The sequence below is a fragment of the Paramormyrops kingsleyae genome, chromosome 9, assembly GCF_048594095.1.
Source record: "Paramormyrops kingsleyae isolate MSU_618 chromosome 9, PKINGS_0.4, whole genome shotgun sequence".
NCBI lineage: Eukaryota > Metazoa > Chordata > Actinopteri > Osteoglossiformes > Mormyridae > Paramormyrops > Paramormyrops kingsleyae.
Window position 1 is genome coordinate 33002385 of NC_132805.1, and position 18005 is coordinate 33020389.

Genomic DNA, 18005 nt, shown 5'->3' on the forward strand with positions numbered 1-18005 from the left:
AAAGTAACAAACATACAAATTCTGAATGCTGCAACTATTGTGCAGTTTCAACACAGGAAATGTCATATTTAAATTTTCCCGTATTTCGGGGGAAAATACAGTCATAAAAAGCGCAGATAATTAACTGCTAATTGGACGACGCAAGCCAGGGGACAGGCTGCAATGAGAACCAGAAGACGTGCACACGCCCCAGCAGGAACTGAGGCTGACTTTCCTGCTTTACATCATCCATGCCGACGCAATCAGATCCCCCTAGTTGTGCGACCACACACATCAAATATACTCTCAGCAAACACCTCCCTAGAACAGATAGAGTATCACACTGAAGGCAACACACTGGCAACGGAGCCTCACAGTGCAGAGTAGACACAGTCGCTACAGACAAACACCAAACAGGTCACCCTGCAAACAGCGGCGATGTTTAATTTAGGATGATGCATATTCTGATTGCAATACAATGTCGGAATGTCCTGTCCCGCAAGTGGAGAAATGCAACGGGATCGTGCGTCCAGCTGTAATAACTGAGAGAGGGCGTGGAAAATGCCGGAAGTCTCGGTACCTAGGAGACGGCGCCATATGGCGAAGTCATATAGAGCCGCCATCGTTCAGATCCTGAACACCTGCCATTTCAGCGGAGCTGTGTTTTGGGTTCGGGCCTCTTTTAATGGGGGGTCTGAGAGCATGAAATGGATCCTGGGGAATCGAGCCCCATCTTTAACAAGCGGCCAGCATGACAACCGCGCCTAATTCGGCAGAGTGGCATCTGAGCTGACTTGGGGGGGGGGTTTCTTCGCGTGGGCTGGCGAGGTCACTCAGCTGGCTGCGGCCCAGCCATACGCCACCACACGCTCCGCAGGCAGGTTTACGGTTCAGGGGGTAAACTCTAAACTGATCTGATCCAAAACACACATCATGCGCTGCTTCTGGAGGGAAAAAAAAAAAAAAGGACAGAAAGTAGCAAATGGAAAGCAAAGCAATTTGAAATACATCTTTGCTTAATCACGGAGTTCAGTTTGATTTAGAGCCTCGGTTTTGCTCTGGCAGGCTCTCTGCGAACCACCTCATAAATAATTCATATCCCCTTAACGAGCTGCAATCAATTAAGAATCCCGACGGTATGAGCCCGGGCAGGTCGGCCGCGACAGATATCATCTCCGATGGCTGCTGGTCCTGTGGCAGTGCTGCTGCTGCTTAGCCAGACGGCTGAGGGGAAACCGCTTCGCTGAGGAAGAAGAGGAGGATGAAGGACAGGCAGCAGCTGACGCTGGAGACATACAGGAGAGACCATAAACGGTGAGGTGGGGGTGTGAGGCCGTCAGGGCGACACGCAGGCTCCACACGCAGGGCGATGTGGTTGCACCCCAGTGCCCTGCCGAACGCAGAAGACACTCCCAAACTGAAGGTGCTCAGTGATGCTCCCCCCCCCCCCACGTGACCTGTACTGCACGCCCGTGACCAGCAGGGCTTACTACCGGAGTCATTTCTGCATTTGTCTCCCCTCCTTGCATTGGCATTAAAACATTAATTGTGAATCTTAGCTGGACCCAACTGTGGTGAAACAACAGTAATTCAATCCACCGCTGTGCTTTGTGCAAGCGAAAAAGGAATATGTAATTAATGACGGCATTTTCTTTGTTCTATTAACACAGGGTCTGTTTCTTTATGAACGCACACTAGTAAGTCACGAGCAGAGCAGTGATGTGCCCGGGGAGGGGTCGGCTTCGCCCCCCCGACAGCCGACGGAGCTTTGGGAGGTCTCCTGTTTCATTAACCCAGGACCATCTGTTCTCCCCACCTACGTGTGTTTGGCTCTCGCTGAACTGCAAATGCACCTCCACCTTTGGGACCGGCGGGTGGAATTCCTGGGGTTCTACTGCTTTTCATTATCACAAGATACAGTAACACACTTCACTGTCAGCCTAATCCCCTTTTACTCCACCTCTTCACTGGCAGAGGTATCGCCATGGCGATGTATAAACCCCCCAGATGTTGGCCGAGTGACGGGGTCCTCACCTCTCCCCGAGCTGGCTTCACACCAGTCCTGACAGGGTGTAAGAGGAAACGCGATTGTGAACCGGCACCAACCCCCACCATCTACCCCCGAATTTCCTCCCCTGTGCGATCTCTACTTCCCACGGCCCCTGGGGTGAACGGCAGTGGCATCCTCTTCGCCTCACCTGTTCAGTTATAACCCTCCCCAGGGCAAATGTATTTCTGTGCTGAAAGCGCAGTGGGGAAACTTGTTTTCCTGCATGAAACAATACGAACAATACAGACACTGCAGGCCCACTGCATACTTCATGACCAGGAGAAATTCCGCTTTTCATTTTTTTAGAGGTTCTGCACGAATTGAAGCTTGCAGCAGGCTTTCACATGTATGCCAACTCTGAAAACGTTTCTAGTGAAAGATCACACAGCTTTGATAAACATGGAGAACTTACATGATGCGTTTACAAGCGAGTTCTGACATTACAGTTTGGTACAAAACTGCTTAACTGTAACCCAAGGGACGCAGCATCCATCGCAATTACACACAATTTGAAACATAAATAAAAACACATACGCAAATACACTTAGCCCTTCCCCCAGCCGAATGAGCTCATAACCCTAACCCTGCTGCTCATGATGACACCATTTGTTTTCTGGAACTTAAATAATTTTTTAATCCTCTCTGGGGGGGAGCTGTCGCTTCGTGCTGGCTCGGCCCCCGATGAACCCGCGTCTCAGTGCCGCTGGGTCGCCCTAGTGACTCGAGCGAGGAAGGACTGGCTCACTGCAGCCCCATTAAGCACTGAGCTGCACCAGCGGAGCCTCAGCAAGCTCTGTTTTTAGTAAACAAAGGAAGAACTCTTAGCGATAAATCTCCCCACGACAGCCATAATCTGAGAAGACTATAGCTAAAAATAGTCACTTCAAGTACGGGATTCATTTCCATATGAACACACAATCCCCCCTCCTTCTAAACCCCCCCCACCCCCCCGCGCCCCCCCCCCCCCACTGCCCCTTCGCAGTTTTTCCACCGTCACCGATGCTGAGAACCCTGATCCGTGTTTATCAAAGTCAACACATCAGATGGGATGAAAGGAGCAGAGCTGGCGAGAATCGGCACGGTCCGCGATGAATAGCATTTCCTCATAGGGCAGTTATGCAGATCCGGGTAAACAAGTGCAAATTGTTGAGGTTTTAATTAAAATTTTTCACCAATCATTTTATCCGAAGTAACCCTATATAATGACATCTGCGGAACAGATGCACAAAGAGCCCAGCCTGACTCCATCTCCACCTCCCCCCCCTTACTCACCATGGTGTGGACGAATCAAACCAAAGCCCTCAGCATGCAGCCCCTCTTGGGGCCCTCACATACCGTGCCCGGCCGTTTGTGGCCCCCAGTCACCTGTGGCCCCCGCCGCTCACTAAGATAGACTCTCCCCACTCCTGGTGCACAGCGGTATATGTGTGTATATGTGTGTGTGTGTGTGTGTGTGTGTGTGTGTATGTGTCTGTGTATGTGTCTGTGTGTGTGTGTGTGTGTATGCGTCTGTGTATGTGTGTGTGTGTGTGTGTGTGTGTATGCGTCTGTGTATGTGTGTGTGTGTACTGCATCACCTGCATCACCTGCAGCTGCCCTTTTCAACAATCAATAGGAATCCCTTACAAATTTGTTGGAACTGAACGACCACAGCTCCCTCATCAATAAACACACAAACTTAATCCCTGGATTCAGGAATCTACCCCTCAGACAGATGGAGGGGGGGATCTAATCAGAGCGGCTTTTTCTTTATTAATGGAGGGGTCTGTTCCCTTTCCTTCCTGGCCAGCACGCTGGGGGACACTGCATCCAGTTTCCGCGAGGACGGGTCATTCCTCCTTAGCTACGTCGTGGTCACGGGCCAGAACTCATGACAGTGAGGTAACACGGGCCGTTTCCTGTGCTTCGTCAGGAACACTTTGTTCTGGTTTACCGTTGAGACATTTCCCTCCGAGCGAGGTATGAAAGGTCGGATGACAGAAGCTTGGCTTTCCTGCCCTTGTACATAAAACAAACTCTGACTTTTCAGGTCATATTGTAGGCCGGGGGTGTCTTGTAGGTAAGAGCATCAGCAGTCAGTGCGTACTCGAGATTTAAATAACGCTCGCTGCGTGATGCGTGGCGTACGAGCCAAGCTGACCTTATGTTGCGCTGGCTAGAACCGCCTGCAGCGGGGAACAGCTGTGCTGGCAGGATCTGAGAAGCTCATCAGCACAAGGATGGGATCCACTCACCTGCAGGTTTGGGCCCGTTCCTCAAGGTCAGGCTGCCGGTCAACCCGGAAACCGACAGTGTCAGGCTTGGCTGAGTCGGGGCGATTTCCGCCTCCAGCACGACCACGATCTGTGCCGTACGGACCAAAGCCCGATGGAAGGGAGCGAGGGCTGCCAGGGCTCCTGCCCTCCCTGTGGAGTGCTGCGATTTGGGCAGGGTGCCCTCCGTGGCCGTCGATGTCCTGCTCGCGGTGGGCTTGGCGGGGGACGGCTGTGGAGGACTGGGGGCTTTTCTGGACTCGCCGCTGCCTTCCGGAAGGATCTTCTTCAGGAAGGCCTTAGCCTGTTCCAGCCTGGTCAGCGTCGGAATGACCTTCAATGGGCGCGACAGCTCGATGCTGAGCTCCGCTGTGGATGACAATGACGAGCCATTAACAATTACGAACCTCTTAACGAGGGCAACACAGCGACTAAAAAGGCGGCGAACTGAGGTGACCGACAGACAGACTGAACATGGGAGACGATCCCATCAGGCGTCACAGAGAGGAATAAGAGGGGAGGCGATGTGGGGAAGCCAAGGCACCAGGAACGGAGCTCCACATTCTGAACCTAAAGGGTTTTCTATACATTTATCAGACTGATGCCCCAAGAGGGATGGACTTCCTCTCACCTGGTTCCTGGAGGAACACCCTCTCCTGGAAGCGGCCCACTGGCTCACTATCACTGTTATTTATGGACTGGTAAATGCGTGAAACGTAAGAACACCAAACAGTACACTGTTTGTCTCTGCAGTCTAGAGATATTCTAGAACATGCCACTGTTCATATATGGTCGGACACATCTGTCACCTGGGATGTATTTCCCGACTGTCTGACGGAGGCCGTACAGAAACCCGTTGGTGAAAACAGATGAGCGGATCAGCAGGAATAAGCAGAAACGGACTCCAGCTCCTTGCACGGCTTCTCACAGGGAAACAGCCGCAGTAGCAACAAACCAATCGCCACAGCTCAGTGTCTCAGCGCTCCTCCAGCGGCTCAGAGATACACAGAGCGGACGCTTCACATTTTCCCCCATAAATCTCGCCAGCGTGGCCGCAGGGGCTGCCTGCTCTGGGCGCGTGCTGCGCTACACGCATACCCCCCCCCCCCATCAGGTACTGGAGAGGAGAGATACAAGCACAGGAGGCAGCCAAGGGATTCCAAATGCCAGAAGAAACTCTTCTTCGCTTACCAAGAACTTTTATTTATTCCTCTCTTTGTGTGCGTGTGGGGGGGGGTTTATCAGCGGGAAGCTTTCCAGCTGCAGAATCGAACCACTCATGTGCAAATTATCTACCGTATGGGAGGAGTGGGCTGGAGACGAGCCCTGGTTCCGTTTACGAGCACCCAGCTCCAGCAGGGATGGCAGGGGGTTGGGGGGGGGGGGGCGCGAGAGAATTTTATTACCTTTTTAACCTGTCATCTGGCCACCTGCATTCTTTACGCGGCTTCAGGGACACTGACGATACGTCCCAGATAGCAGGACCCCGACAAGTACGGCACGAGAGCCACAGATGCGCTGCTGCCCCTTTTGGGCTCCTGCCGGGCCCTGCGGCTCCTGGGTCTGTTCTGGACTTTTCGCTGGTGCCTTTTGAAGAGACTGGTGCTCTGGATTGTTTCAGCATCCATCTGGTGCTCACGGTAGGAGGGCAGTATTTCAACCAGATTCGTGGGGCAGATGCTATCTACTAAAAGTGGTGGAGTAGTTCTTTTTGCAGGAACTGAAAAGCCATAGCGAACGGGCACTCTCATAATAGGCCAGAGCTCTCGACTTCAAAAAATATGGCGGATGTGTTTTACTCAATCTCTACCATCACCTTGTTTTAATCCCCTTGGATACGGCACAGTGAGAAGCGCGCCCGTCTCCTGGAGAGCGTGGGGGGAACTCCCCGGCACCTTGACGAGCTTCCAGGCACCACCTGACCGCCTCCAACGCAGATGGAGCGAAGCACCTTTTTACGACAGTGGAACCACGTCAAGATCCTGTGAGGTGATGTGCGGAAAAAGTGGTAATGAAGCACGCAGGATATGCGTGTGCTCTGCTGCTGGCTCCCCTCTCAGCCGACTTTGCTGGAGGATGGAATCAAAGCTCTAAGACAAAAAGGGCTGGTTTGTCAGGAGCTCGACAGCAAACGAAGCGCTGACATCTCACCATATACTTCCCAAGGGAAAACGAGCGAATGTGACATCCTGACATGAGGATGTTTGTTAGGCTGCCCATTTTGGCCAAACTTGTTAGAGAATCTCGAAATGCCTGGACACTTCACTTACGTTAACTTTGTGCTTTTACGTTGGCAGAACTAAAGGTTAACATGGGGGGAAAAAAGCTATTAATCAAACGAAGCCTGTGAGATTTCAGGCACCAGCATAAGGCAGTAAACAGCAGCGGGGGAACCGTTTACATTCGCTTTTTCACAAACACTTTACTGCCACCGAATTACGATTTTCGTCCATCTGCCAAAGCCATGCCAAAAAGAAACGGGCAATAACCAGCAGAACAGCCAGAGCTGGGACGGCTTTCACGCGGCTTAAAGGCATCGCTAATTTAAAAAGCGTGCAGCCTGGCCGTCTCCCCGTCTCAGGTGTCGACCTCTATTAGCCAGTCCGTCTCAGGGGCTACAGATTCGCCCGAGGGGTGTGTGTGCATCAGGAGTGCCACTGCTCTCATTCGGCCCCCATAATTCCCCCCGCCATGCACCGGGATCCGAGCGCCACGTGTCCAGCTGGGAGGGGTACGCCTAGAAAGGAGAGGGCCTGACAGCCACCTCTGGGACCGACACCGGCTTGAGAATGTATTATAGATTCACACATGGAGCAAAACCAGTGATGAGTCATACGAGGTAAATTAGGGGTATGGACACTTGAGAGGGCCGAGGGTTTCCATGCGGCGCTGACAAGACGTCTCTCCCCCAATGGCGTGATGGGATCCAGGACCACTTCGACTTAATGGTTCCAATTTGTTCTACCTAATCTATCACCTGCTCAACTTCTTGCTTATGAAGGCCTCCATCCCCAGCCCCCCCCACCACCACCACCAGAGGTGGCTGTTACTTCTCCATCCCTGACATGTCCTTAAGAAGAAAATAAGAAGGTGAGGTTCTGGAAGCAGATCCTGATCTATCTTCTAAGACTCATTCTAGTCCTCGGGGACCCATGGTCCATGTTTTTGTTCCCTCCAAGCACCCTACCAGACAGTCCACATTTTTGCTCCCTACTGGGAGCTGGGATGGAGCAAAATATGAGGACTGTCTGTGGGTCCCCATGGAGTGGATCGGGAAACACTGCTCTAAGGGCCTAAAAGCAGTCGGAGGTTAGGGAGAGGAAGCAAACTGGCCAGCTGTCAGGACCGAATGGCCACGTTCCCCAACACAGCTGACCGTACAGATGTAGGCCGATCTCCTACCCTCAAGGGTGAAGCTTTTGATTGGCCTTGGATCAAATTGCAAAGAAGCGCAGCTGAAATTGCGAGCACATTTCTGTAAACACTGCGGACACAATGCGGCCTTGCAGGAGTCTGTTCTGGGTTTGCGCTCCGCCGGCAGAGATCAAACAGAAACACCGTCAAATCGAAAGGGTGCCGTGTTACTCTGAACACCGGCGACGCAGCAGAAGCGGATCGTTTGTTTATTATTATGTTTTCTGTTAAGTTTTGTTCCCCATTGCTTTTTAAATTGCGAACATGCGCGGCGCTCCGCGTCTTGGCCGGGGTGCGAGCCGCGTTGTGGAAACAAACCGGCATGTGCCAGGGCTGCTGGGACACACGCTTCTCCTGGCTCAGAGATTCACATAAAAACAGCCTCTTCCCCATTCAGGCAGGTGGAGATGCAGCCCGACAGACCTCTGTGTTCCTCCAGAAGCCATGAAACGAAGAGTCATGGGTTGGGAACGGCATCTTCAGGGATTGGGGGGGGGGGGGTTTGGAGGGGTGCAGGAACACGTGTGGGCCACCCTGAATGTTCCCCTCGGCTCAGAAGGCCCAGTCCAGCATGACACGCCAGGTTTCCTTCACCCTTACGTGGCACTAACATCTGCATGTAAGGTCTTCAGGCCCGGTGTCGAGAAACAGAACAGGGCATTGTGGGGGGAAAAGGAAGCTTCGCGGATACAGGGGGGGCTTTGTGTGTCTGCAGCCCTGGGGCCAGAGAACACAACATCCGCAGCACGGCAACAACTGGGGCGGCGCTGGAGGGGAGCGCAGCCGTGCACACTCATGCAGCCGTGCACACTCATACAGACACGCACAGAAACAAACCTGCACACACACAGAATCAGGAATGAAGTCTATAACAAAACACAATTACAAATACACTCACACGCATAGAAAACACTGCTTGGGTGCTGACAGACTAGATCTAAACAGAAAAGTTACATTCAGAGGGGAGCTGATCCGTCAGGATTCAGTGCTCAGCTCGGATACGCACAGCATTCCCAAAGGGGCCCCTCACCTTGCCCGCTGAGGAAGTCCCTGATCTGAAGGGACAGCAGGGGAGGGGGGATGCCCGTCTTGCCGTCGGCCTCGCCTGCCACGGTCTGCAGCCAGAAGACGCTGTAGTCCAGGGCTTCGGGGAGAGTCTTCCCCATGTCTATAGAGAGGCAGAAGATGGTGAAGAAGCAGCTCCCGGGGACTGGGGTTGGAAATCAAGCTGCCAACCTCCACACTCACCCAGGCACTTGTAGTCAGCGGCAACGCCCTTGAGCACCACATCAAAGACGGACAGCTCCAGCTTCTGCTTGCGGTGATGGCAGCTGAGCAGAGCTGAAGGCTGGAACACCTGGAGGTAGAGGAGCGGCTCCAGGAGCAGGTCTCCGGAACCCCTGCGGCCCGGCTGCCGCACCATGGTCACGCCCAGAGCCTGCCGGGCCGACGAACGGCTAGGAGCCTGCAGGCTCTCCAAGGACAGGAGCCCGCCGGCCGTGCCTGAGAGGGTGTTGCTGTTCAGGAGGTCCTCGGCCGTCAGTGTGGAGATCCCATGGGCGGTCGGGTCTCGTTCGTCGTCCGGCATGTTCAGAGCGCTCTTCCCTGCCCGGTCGACAGCCTTCTTTTCGGGGGAGGTGGCGGTAACGGCGTGATCGGGGACGCTGACGGAGGCATAGGTCATGAGGGAGACGCGGCTGGCGGTGAGGAAGATATCAAAGGGGACAAAGCTGAGGTTCTTTATTATGGTGGACTTGCGAGAAGGCCGGGCGATGCGGTGGTGGCTGGCGCCGCTCTGCTGCTCGATCTGCACGATGCGGATGTGAGCGCTGTCGCTGCCAAAGCCGCTGTCCTGCGCCCCGCTGTGGCGGGAGGAAGAGTCTGCGGTGGGCCGGGATGAGGAGGTGCTGTGTGACTCCTGACATCGCACCTGCCGCAGAGACAGACAGCGTCAGGCACGTGTCCAGGGCAGTAAAGACATGTAGCCAAAGCAGTAAAGATAGTCAGAGCTGGAGCCAGACAGTAATACCGTCAATCATGCTGATACACAGACTGTTAAGTGGCACATTTTATCACACCTTCAGAAATAAGTTTAAAGATATTTCCCAACAGGCTTGAAGCCAAGACAAGAAACAGCTAAAAAAATAACTGACTTAATACAGTAAGAAGCAGCCATTTTGTCTCACATTTTGAGGAATGGATCTTGCACGTAGATGATGCCATTTTCTTGGGAGAGAGAATGACTAAGCAACTGGATTATGAAGCGTAGCAAACACGACTAAGGCTGATGGTATCTCGCACTTCCCTCACTGCCTATAAATTCATTTTCAAAGCGACAGAAAACCATGGAATCAACACTTTGAATCATAAATTAACAGAGCTAATCCGTAACAAACGTCACGTCTGTAACTCAAATGCGATGTGATTGGACAAGCCAGCTTAGGGGGGTAGAACGGGGGGGGGTTACTGTGTAAGGAGGAAGATTAGACTGGTGGTTAGGATTGCGGTTGAGGAGGGGGGTAATTGTGAAGGTTTAGGTATGGATTCGGGGGGGGGGGGGGTTGAAGGCATGCAGTTCGGGGAGGGCTAACAGGAATCAGGGATGGACAGATGGAGAGAAAGGCACACAGCTGTTCGTGAAAGGCTACCAGAATGCATGGAAGCAGGAATACGCTGCTACTGAGTGCCAGCACCCTGACTTCCGTGACCTCATCACCCTGGCCTTGGGGGGGGGGGGGGCTGAGTGTGAATGACCCTGACTGTGAAGGTCTCAGGTGCTGTGGAGGCCTCTGAGGATGCCGACGGAAAGGAAGGCCGGAAACTTCTGCGTCTCGCTGAGTGAAGCAGAGTGACGGAGAGACTAACGCGGAGCATGTGTGTCTAGAGGAGAATGAGGACGCCACACTTTACCATTAGATAAATAAGGGAAATGGCCTAAGAAATGTGTAATGGCGTATAATACTACTCATTAAATTATCAGATAAATATTTCATGTTGTGTCTATAAAAGCAGAAAATCTTGGATCACAATCTGGTGGACTAACAGCAAGTAGAGAGAACAACTTTTTTTTTTTCTTTTTGCTTAAATTTTGTTTTCAAGAAAAAAAAATCATGTGCACTAACAAGATTGTCTGCCAATTTAAACCATGTAGACATGGGCCAGATGATCAGTGAGTGAGTCTGGAGGTTGTTAAACGCACTTAAAGCCTCGCTCATGGGCTTTTTCGCGGTCTTTCTGAAAACACGACACTCTCTGCAAAGCTTTGTCCGCCATAACCAGATTCTGCATACGAGGAATGTGGCATTTTCTTACAGTTTATTTATATATATATTTTTAAGAGTCCTCTAGAACATTACGGATGGGTGACATCCTGCTAATTTGGAAATGATAAAAGGGATCAAAAAATAACTGAAGACGAGTTAATGGCGCACGTTCATCCCCTGTGACCCGGGGTCTGCCTCCATCCACGCCCAGTGATTTACCCTGAATGGAATGTTTTGCTACTGCCCGCGCTCCAGAGGGACCCGGCTTAACCATCCCTGGGCAGACGCCCGGCTGGCACGGGGTTGGGGGGCCAGGGGCCAGCCAATCACAGGAGGAAACAAAGGGATGGCGTCATAGAGGACAGAGGTGACTAGGTATGGCGTCATAGAGGACAGAGGTGACTAGGTATGGCGTCATAGAGGACAGAGGTCACTAGGCATGGCGTCATAGAGGACAGGGGTCACTAGGTATGGCGTCATAGAGGACAGAGGTCACTAGGCATGGCGTCATAGAGGACAGAGGTCACTAGGTATGGCGTCATAGAGGACAGAGGTCACTAGGTATGGCGTCATAGAGGACAGAGGTCACTAGGTATGACGTCATAGAGGACAGAGGTCACTAGGTATGGCGTCATAGAGGACAGAGGTCACTAGGTATGACATCATAGAGGACAGAGGTCACTAGGTATGGCGTCATAGAGGACAGAGGTGTTCTTTAGTGACCATCCTTATGTTTAACAAGGCAAAACCAAGAATTATGGGAGGGACTCAGAGCTGCCTGCCAGACACACTCATGCCCGACACCAGAACACCCCCGGTTTGCGGGGAGATCCAGCTGAAAGAATGACTGTCTCAGCATTTAAAAGATAAAAGACCAGGCCGGACACAGGGCAGAACATGTGAACTGTGAACAAGGAAGTGACCGATGCCCATTACAGGCCAGGAATGTGATAACCCCCCCACAAACATGCATGGGGGGGGCGGAGGGGATACATGTTTCCTTCTTTAATCAGCTGCTTCTGTGCACTAACATGGCCATGGATGTGCAGCAGGGAATAGTTCTCTGAACACCTATCTCGCCTCCTGCTCCCCCCCCCCGCCCCCCCAGGCAAAAAAAAAAAAACCTCACAGATGGTTCCCATTACAACACTTCAGCCTGCACTCTCAGCTGCTTCTCCCACGTCCTGCCTTCCCTTCCTGAGAATTAAATGTATATTATTGCAGGGCTGTAGATAGTGTTTCAGACCTCCAGGCATATATTAAACGCACTGGCAGCACATTAAAAAGGATGCTTGACTTATTAGATATTTCCTATTCTAAACAGTGTCATCAAAGGCTAAAAAGGAGATCCGTACATAAGCAGTACCGGGCTTCCATGCACATCGCGCGCCAGAATCGCCCCTCCATCCAGCTAATGAGTAAAGGATGTGCACTCTTTTGCACTCGCTCGATACAAATGTAAGATTTTCCAAGCATTCGCGTCAGGGGGAAGGAAAAAAAGAAATGGGGGGAGAGAGAGAGAGAGAGAGAGAGATATCTCCTCCACATGTCTTTTGTTACAGTAAATAGTGTTGGGTAAGAAATATTTGAAATAAGGTATCTGGCAAATGGAGAAGGCCACAACTTCAACTCCTCATTTTCGGGAACAAACGGAATAAAGCTGCAGCTTTTGATTATGAGACACCGTGTAACCGGAAATGGGCCACTTTGTATGCGCTCCATACGTTGAAGCAAACGCCTTTTTTTTTTGTCTTCCAAAAATGCACAAAAATGTTTCCCGTTTTCCAAAAATTTTTAAAAAAGAAACAGAAGTGAAAACATGAAAAATTTCCAGGGCAAAAAACAGCTGTTTTTACAGGCAATTATGCTAAGAGACGCTGTATGGCGTGGGTTCCCAGTGGGGGCCTGTGTCCACCGTGAACATGAGAGGAGGAGGACGGATGGAGAGTGGGAGAGGCACTGGAGGAAAACCCTCAGGTGGGCCGAGGGACACGGGGCTGGGGGTGTGCACCTCTGCGCCCCATCTCTGCTCCCGCTCACCTCTCCCAACAGTAAACCACAAGCTTCAGATACTTTTAATATCCCCATGAACTCACCAGGTACCGATTCTCTCTGTCTTTGCCGGCCAAGGCAGAGAAGCCTGTAAAATCAACACTCACAAGCACACGTGCTTTTCCGCGCCGCTTTTAATCCCATTTTCCGGCCAATACTATTGACTGCATGAAGGTGGCACCAAAAGCACGGATTCCGAGCCACCGCCAGCCGGCACCGGGGCCCCGACCCGGCGTAGATCAAACGGCTCCAGCGCGAGCCAAACCCCGACTGCCACAGGAGCCGCAGAGAGGAAGAAAAGCGTGAGGCCGGATCCCCACTGTGCCCATCACGCTGGGCGGATCTGCGCTGCTTTCAGCCCCGTTTCCCACGGCCGCACCGCGGTCAGTCCTGCCATCTCTGGAGAGACGCCCTCTGATGCCACCCTTCTGTAAGTTCCCATCTGCTCATAACGTGACGTCCCACTGAAACAGTTACTCCTCTTGGGGGAGTTCTGGTCAGGGCTGGGGTGTGCATATAGACCGGTTTAACCACACAGGCAAACTACATGATGCCAGTACTGACTGGCACTGTGACCCCTTTGGAATGATGCCCAGGAGACCAGGCCAATGAACCTACGACGTCCTTAAGCCCGCCGGCTCCCTCTGACAAACACCGAACAGCTCCCTATCAGGAAGCATGAGCAGTTTCAAATTATTCTGCTTAGGCCTCCCCAGGTATGACGCTTTGGCTAAATTACTTCCTGACGTGTGCACCCCTCCCGCATCACCCATACCTATAAACGGAAAATGGACACAGAAGATTGTTCAGATGTGCCTGACAGCTAATCCATCCATGAGAGCCTTGAAGACACAAGCAGACACACGGGTGATGGTGAGGCCTACAGATGACCTAGCACTGAAACACCATCACATAAATCTGCCGGCAAGCAAGTTCTCGATCCTGAAGACATAATGACAGACACGTGTCCATTCGGCCCAGGCACAATACCGCAGTCCCCAGTAGAGCGACAAGTCGGTGACATCACCACCTCGGAATGCCGCTGACACGACCCCGTCGCTCTGTGCTAGTAATGCGACGTTAAGATCCTGCACACCCCCCCGCCCCCCCCCCCCCACTCCTGCAATCAGAGGACCCCAGCATAATACCTCAAGACTCCAGTGAGTCAATAATAATAAATTAAAATCCATAAAAGGCCACAGTTTCTTTTCTTAATTTCAAGGGAAGAAATTCATAATATGAAGTCATTTTCTTTGAAAGTTCAACATCAGTTTCAGCATCAAAGGCCTGAACTCTGCTTCAATAACAACAGCAACCTGCACTGTACTTCAACTTAACCACAACACAGGGACCGCCTGGGGTCGCGACCCCGGCGAGGGGAGGGACAGGGCTCTGGTTCCGAGTCGCTGTCGACTGAGGCCCAACATGCTGGCAGAGACGAAAACGAGTAAACAGCGCAGAGATGCCAGGCGTGTACAGCGCAGAGATGTCAGGCGTGTACAGCACACGAAAGCACATGTGTTCCATGTAGGTATGCACGGCCCTGCCTCTGGGTACCCCACAGGAGGATGAGAGAAAAATCAGAACCTGTGTCCATTTTTCCTGCTTCGTCAGAGGGTCTTCCCCATGTTGGAGATGCCACGCTTGGGCCGGGAACGCCAAACATCCGGGTACGAGCCCAAACGGAACATGTTGACATTCCAAAGACTTTCAGTCGGGCCAGCCAAGACGCAATCAGGAGAACATGTCAAGGAATACGGCCGAGAGCTGCCGTCATCCAGTCAGGGCTGAGCGAAGGCGGGGGAAGCATGTGTGTCTGAGTGCTGGGGGGGGGGGGGGCACGCCCTTATTCCACATCCACTCTGCGGTTTGGAGCGGAGCTGAGCCGCAGAGCTAGAACCAAACCATAAAACCTGTAGCAGTTAAAACAAAGAAGAAAAGTTTCAAGGCAACAATAAATAAATAAATAAATGACATGAAACAAAAGCTAATATCCTCCCTGCTGAGCTCAGAGGAGCTCCGCAGACAGTTGGCCAAGGGGTGGGGCTTGGGGGGGGGGGGGGAGTTTATTGCCTTTAACCCTCTTCACTTCAAACATTCGTCCCCACATCAGCAGCAAGGCCGGCACGCAGTCCTCAGCTCTCGCGTCAAACCAGGCCAGACGTGGTCCTGCTCAGTGTACGGGGAACAGGTCCAAATCCCTGATGTACAGCAGGCTACATAGTGGCAGCACATCCCACGCAGCCTACCCCTGCTGGACAGCACCTGCCCAGAGCGGTCCGGTAAGGCCTGATCCTGAGCAGCAGGTGGGGTGGTCAGGGGTCTGTCTGTATGACAGAGTTCCATTACAAAAGCAGCCTGTTCTCAAACACCCGACTTGCCAGCTTGTTTTCGGGGCTCCAAACCGAACCAGGCAGCACGGGAAAATGTGGACGTACAGCAGAACTGTGCTCAGAATCGCATGCAAAAATGTCACCCTTTTAGAAGGCCGGTGCACTGAGTGAACCGTGGCAGAAAACATGAATATTTCAACTTCTAGGCTAAATTATGGACGTATTTTCCACATATTTTATTATTGTTTTCAACCTCCTGCCCCAAGCAGAAACATGCTGAGCACACCATGCAACACTCAGTATTTTACTGTGCTATGACTATGCCCAGAAGTACAGTATCAGGCATTAAGAAGTTGTTTGTATATAAAGCATTATGGGAAAATTAGCCAGCGAGCACAAACCCTGACAAAAAACAATAGGGGCACAAATCATCTCAGCATGCTGCAGGTATCCCAAAATCATGTGTGGGATAATTCATACAAGCCTTGTGTGTCTCTTGTGGGCAGGCATGTTAGACAGGAGCATCAGAGAGTCAGCAGGGGCTGCAATTCAGTTTTCATGTTTACGATCGTGAGTTTTAAGCGGGATAGCATGCAATAAAAAAACTAAATATTTTTTATTCTAAAAATCTCTGCTTCAGATACAGTATCACATGCTGAAAGCCAGATGGAAACAAAGAAGAATTGGCAGTACGCATGGCCCTTAATCTTTTATAGACAGTTCCATGCTTATATCCTAATGAAACCATATTTTTCTGTCATTCCATTCATGGTATTTTTTTCTAGGACAACAAAGCCATCTTGACAGTGGTGCCGAGGCCCAGATGTGGCCAGAGGTGAGAGCGAAACAGACACCCTGGGGTGGCTGTTATTGGTCTGAGCTGAGCAGACGAAACAGCGACCTCCTGATACCCTGGGGAGCCAAAGACTGGCTCTCATTAGCGTCACGGTTAGCCTTCAAACCCATGTCGGGATTTTTTTTTAACCTAATACGTGAAGGTCTAAAGTCCTGGGCTGGGTCGAGCTTCAGGGACCTGTCTGCCGAAAAGGGGGGGGGGGGGGAGATAAATCACCTCTGGACATTTGTTCGAGTTCCATCGGAATCGTGAGTACGCAAGGACCAACCTGGCAGCACCACAGCGGGAAAACGACTCGGCAAACGGCACCGTCAGCACGCAAACCACAGCAATGGGGGCCCAGCGTTAGCAAATGAGAGACTAAAGAGACTGGGGAACTGTTTGGGGGGGGGGGCGGCTTTGAGGAGGGGGGGCGTGACACGCATGTTAAGGAACAAAATGCTGTTTACTAAACAAGAGCAACACAAAACGGGGCCTTTTCCTTTGAGAGCAAAAACAGAAACACTGAATTGTAACCAAATAAAAGAAATCTGTGATTCTAAGAACTTGTAAAGTGCATTTGCTGCTTCTTGCATCACTGCTTGCTGCAGGCCTCTGTGTAAGAGTGAGGCTGTTACAGCCAGTCGGGCTGGAGTGGCTGCGATCGGCGCCTTGCTGAGGAAGCAGCCCTGTGCTCGTCACGCACCTCCTGAGCAGCTCAGGGGACCTTCACTCCCCCGAGGTTGGTGTGACGTGGAGAGTGCGTGATGACACAGGCGGGGGCCCTCTCCGGCTTGCCCACACCGCCAGTATCGTTTCGAGCGGAGAGAAGAGTCTGACTGGCAGACTCGTTATTGACAGGAATTAAATTCGATGGGAGGAATGGAAAAACATCTCCCCTTTTTCATTCACGTTTGATTTTGGTGAAGAGAAATGTTAATACCGACAGACACGCAAGGACTGCACTGCCATCCTATCGACGTAAGGAAAGAGGACCCCACATGGAAACGCCCCTGTGATCGCGAGGGGGGAGGCCAAAGCTCGAGGGGTGCAGTCATATGCATAGCATTCCAGGGAAAAAGAGAAAGTCGATAGATAAGTGATAATTACGGATAATCATTTGCAGAGTACCACAAGTCAGGACCAATTATACAGCCAAATTTAGCGACACAGAAATAACTCATTTCAACATGAATCCCGCATTGCTGACTCAAAGAAAATCTGACTGAAGAGCAGTCTGACAAAATGAAGAAAACCCCAAGCAGCACGGAGAAGACATGGATGCCGACTCCCCGATTCTGAACCCCAGAAGATTGTGGGGCCCGGGGGGGAGGCGGGGGATGGGGGGGGCAGATCGCAGCATCCACTCCATTCACCTGTTATCACTGCGAATGCAGGGACTTGCTAAGTCACATTTTTGTTTTCGTCCAGGCTGGACTTTAGACTATAAGCTCAGTGTATGACTGCATGCATCACATATCTGAAGCTGACAATAAAAGACACTTTGACGTTGAAATTAAACAAACTCTTGCTTTTACTGTTCCCCCAAGTCTGAGCCAGTTGGAGGGGGGGGGGGGGGGGCTCAGCCCGTTCCTTCACCTGAGCTGAAACTTGAACCACAGGTCAAACTGAGGGCCTGCTGCTGTCACACCAGACTTGTCTGTCTCTCCCTTTAACGCACTGCAGATTTTTATCTGGTCTGACCTGACACACCAAGAGGAACACCCAATTCAGCTGCTACTGATCACAGAGACGTATTCAGGGCCGGGTGAGCAGCCTGGCATTTGGGATGGGGAGGTAAGGTGAATTGTTTTGACTACCTGTCGA

General features: G+C 51.8%; 1 protein-coding gene across 14 annotated transcripts in view; it reads right to left on the reverse strand.

Annotated features, from left to right (window-relative positions):
* LOC111844242 (intermembrane lipid transfer protein VPS13B) overlaps positions 1-18005 on the reverse strand; it is a 212138-nt gene that overhangs the window by 41807 nt on the left and 152326 nt on the right. For all 14 annotated transcript variants that reach the window (XM_072716822.1, XM_072716827.1, XM_072716830.1 and 11 more), the window contains 3 exons: positions 8944-9625; positions 8726-8863; positions 4264-4650 (listed from right to left, as the gene is read on the reverse strand). In XM_072716822.1, the coding sequence (XP_072572923.1) occupies positions 4264-4650; positions 8726-8863; positions 8944-9625 (1207 nt within the window). The remainder of the gene's footprint in view (positions 1-4263; positions 4651-8725; positions 8864-8943; positions 9626-18005) is intronic.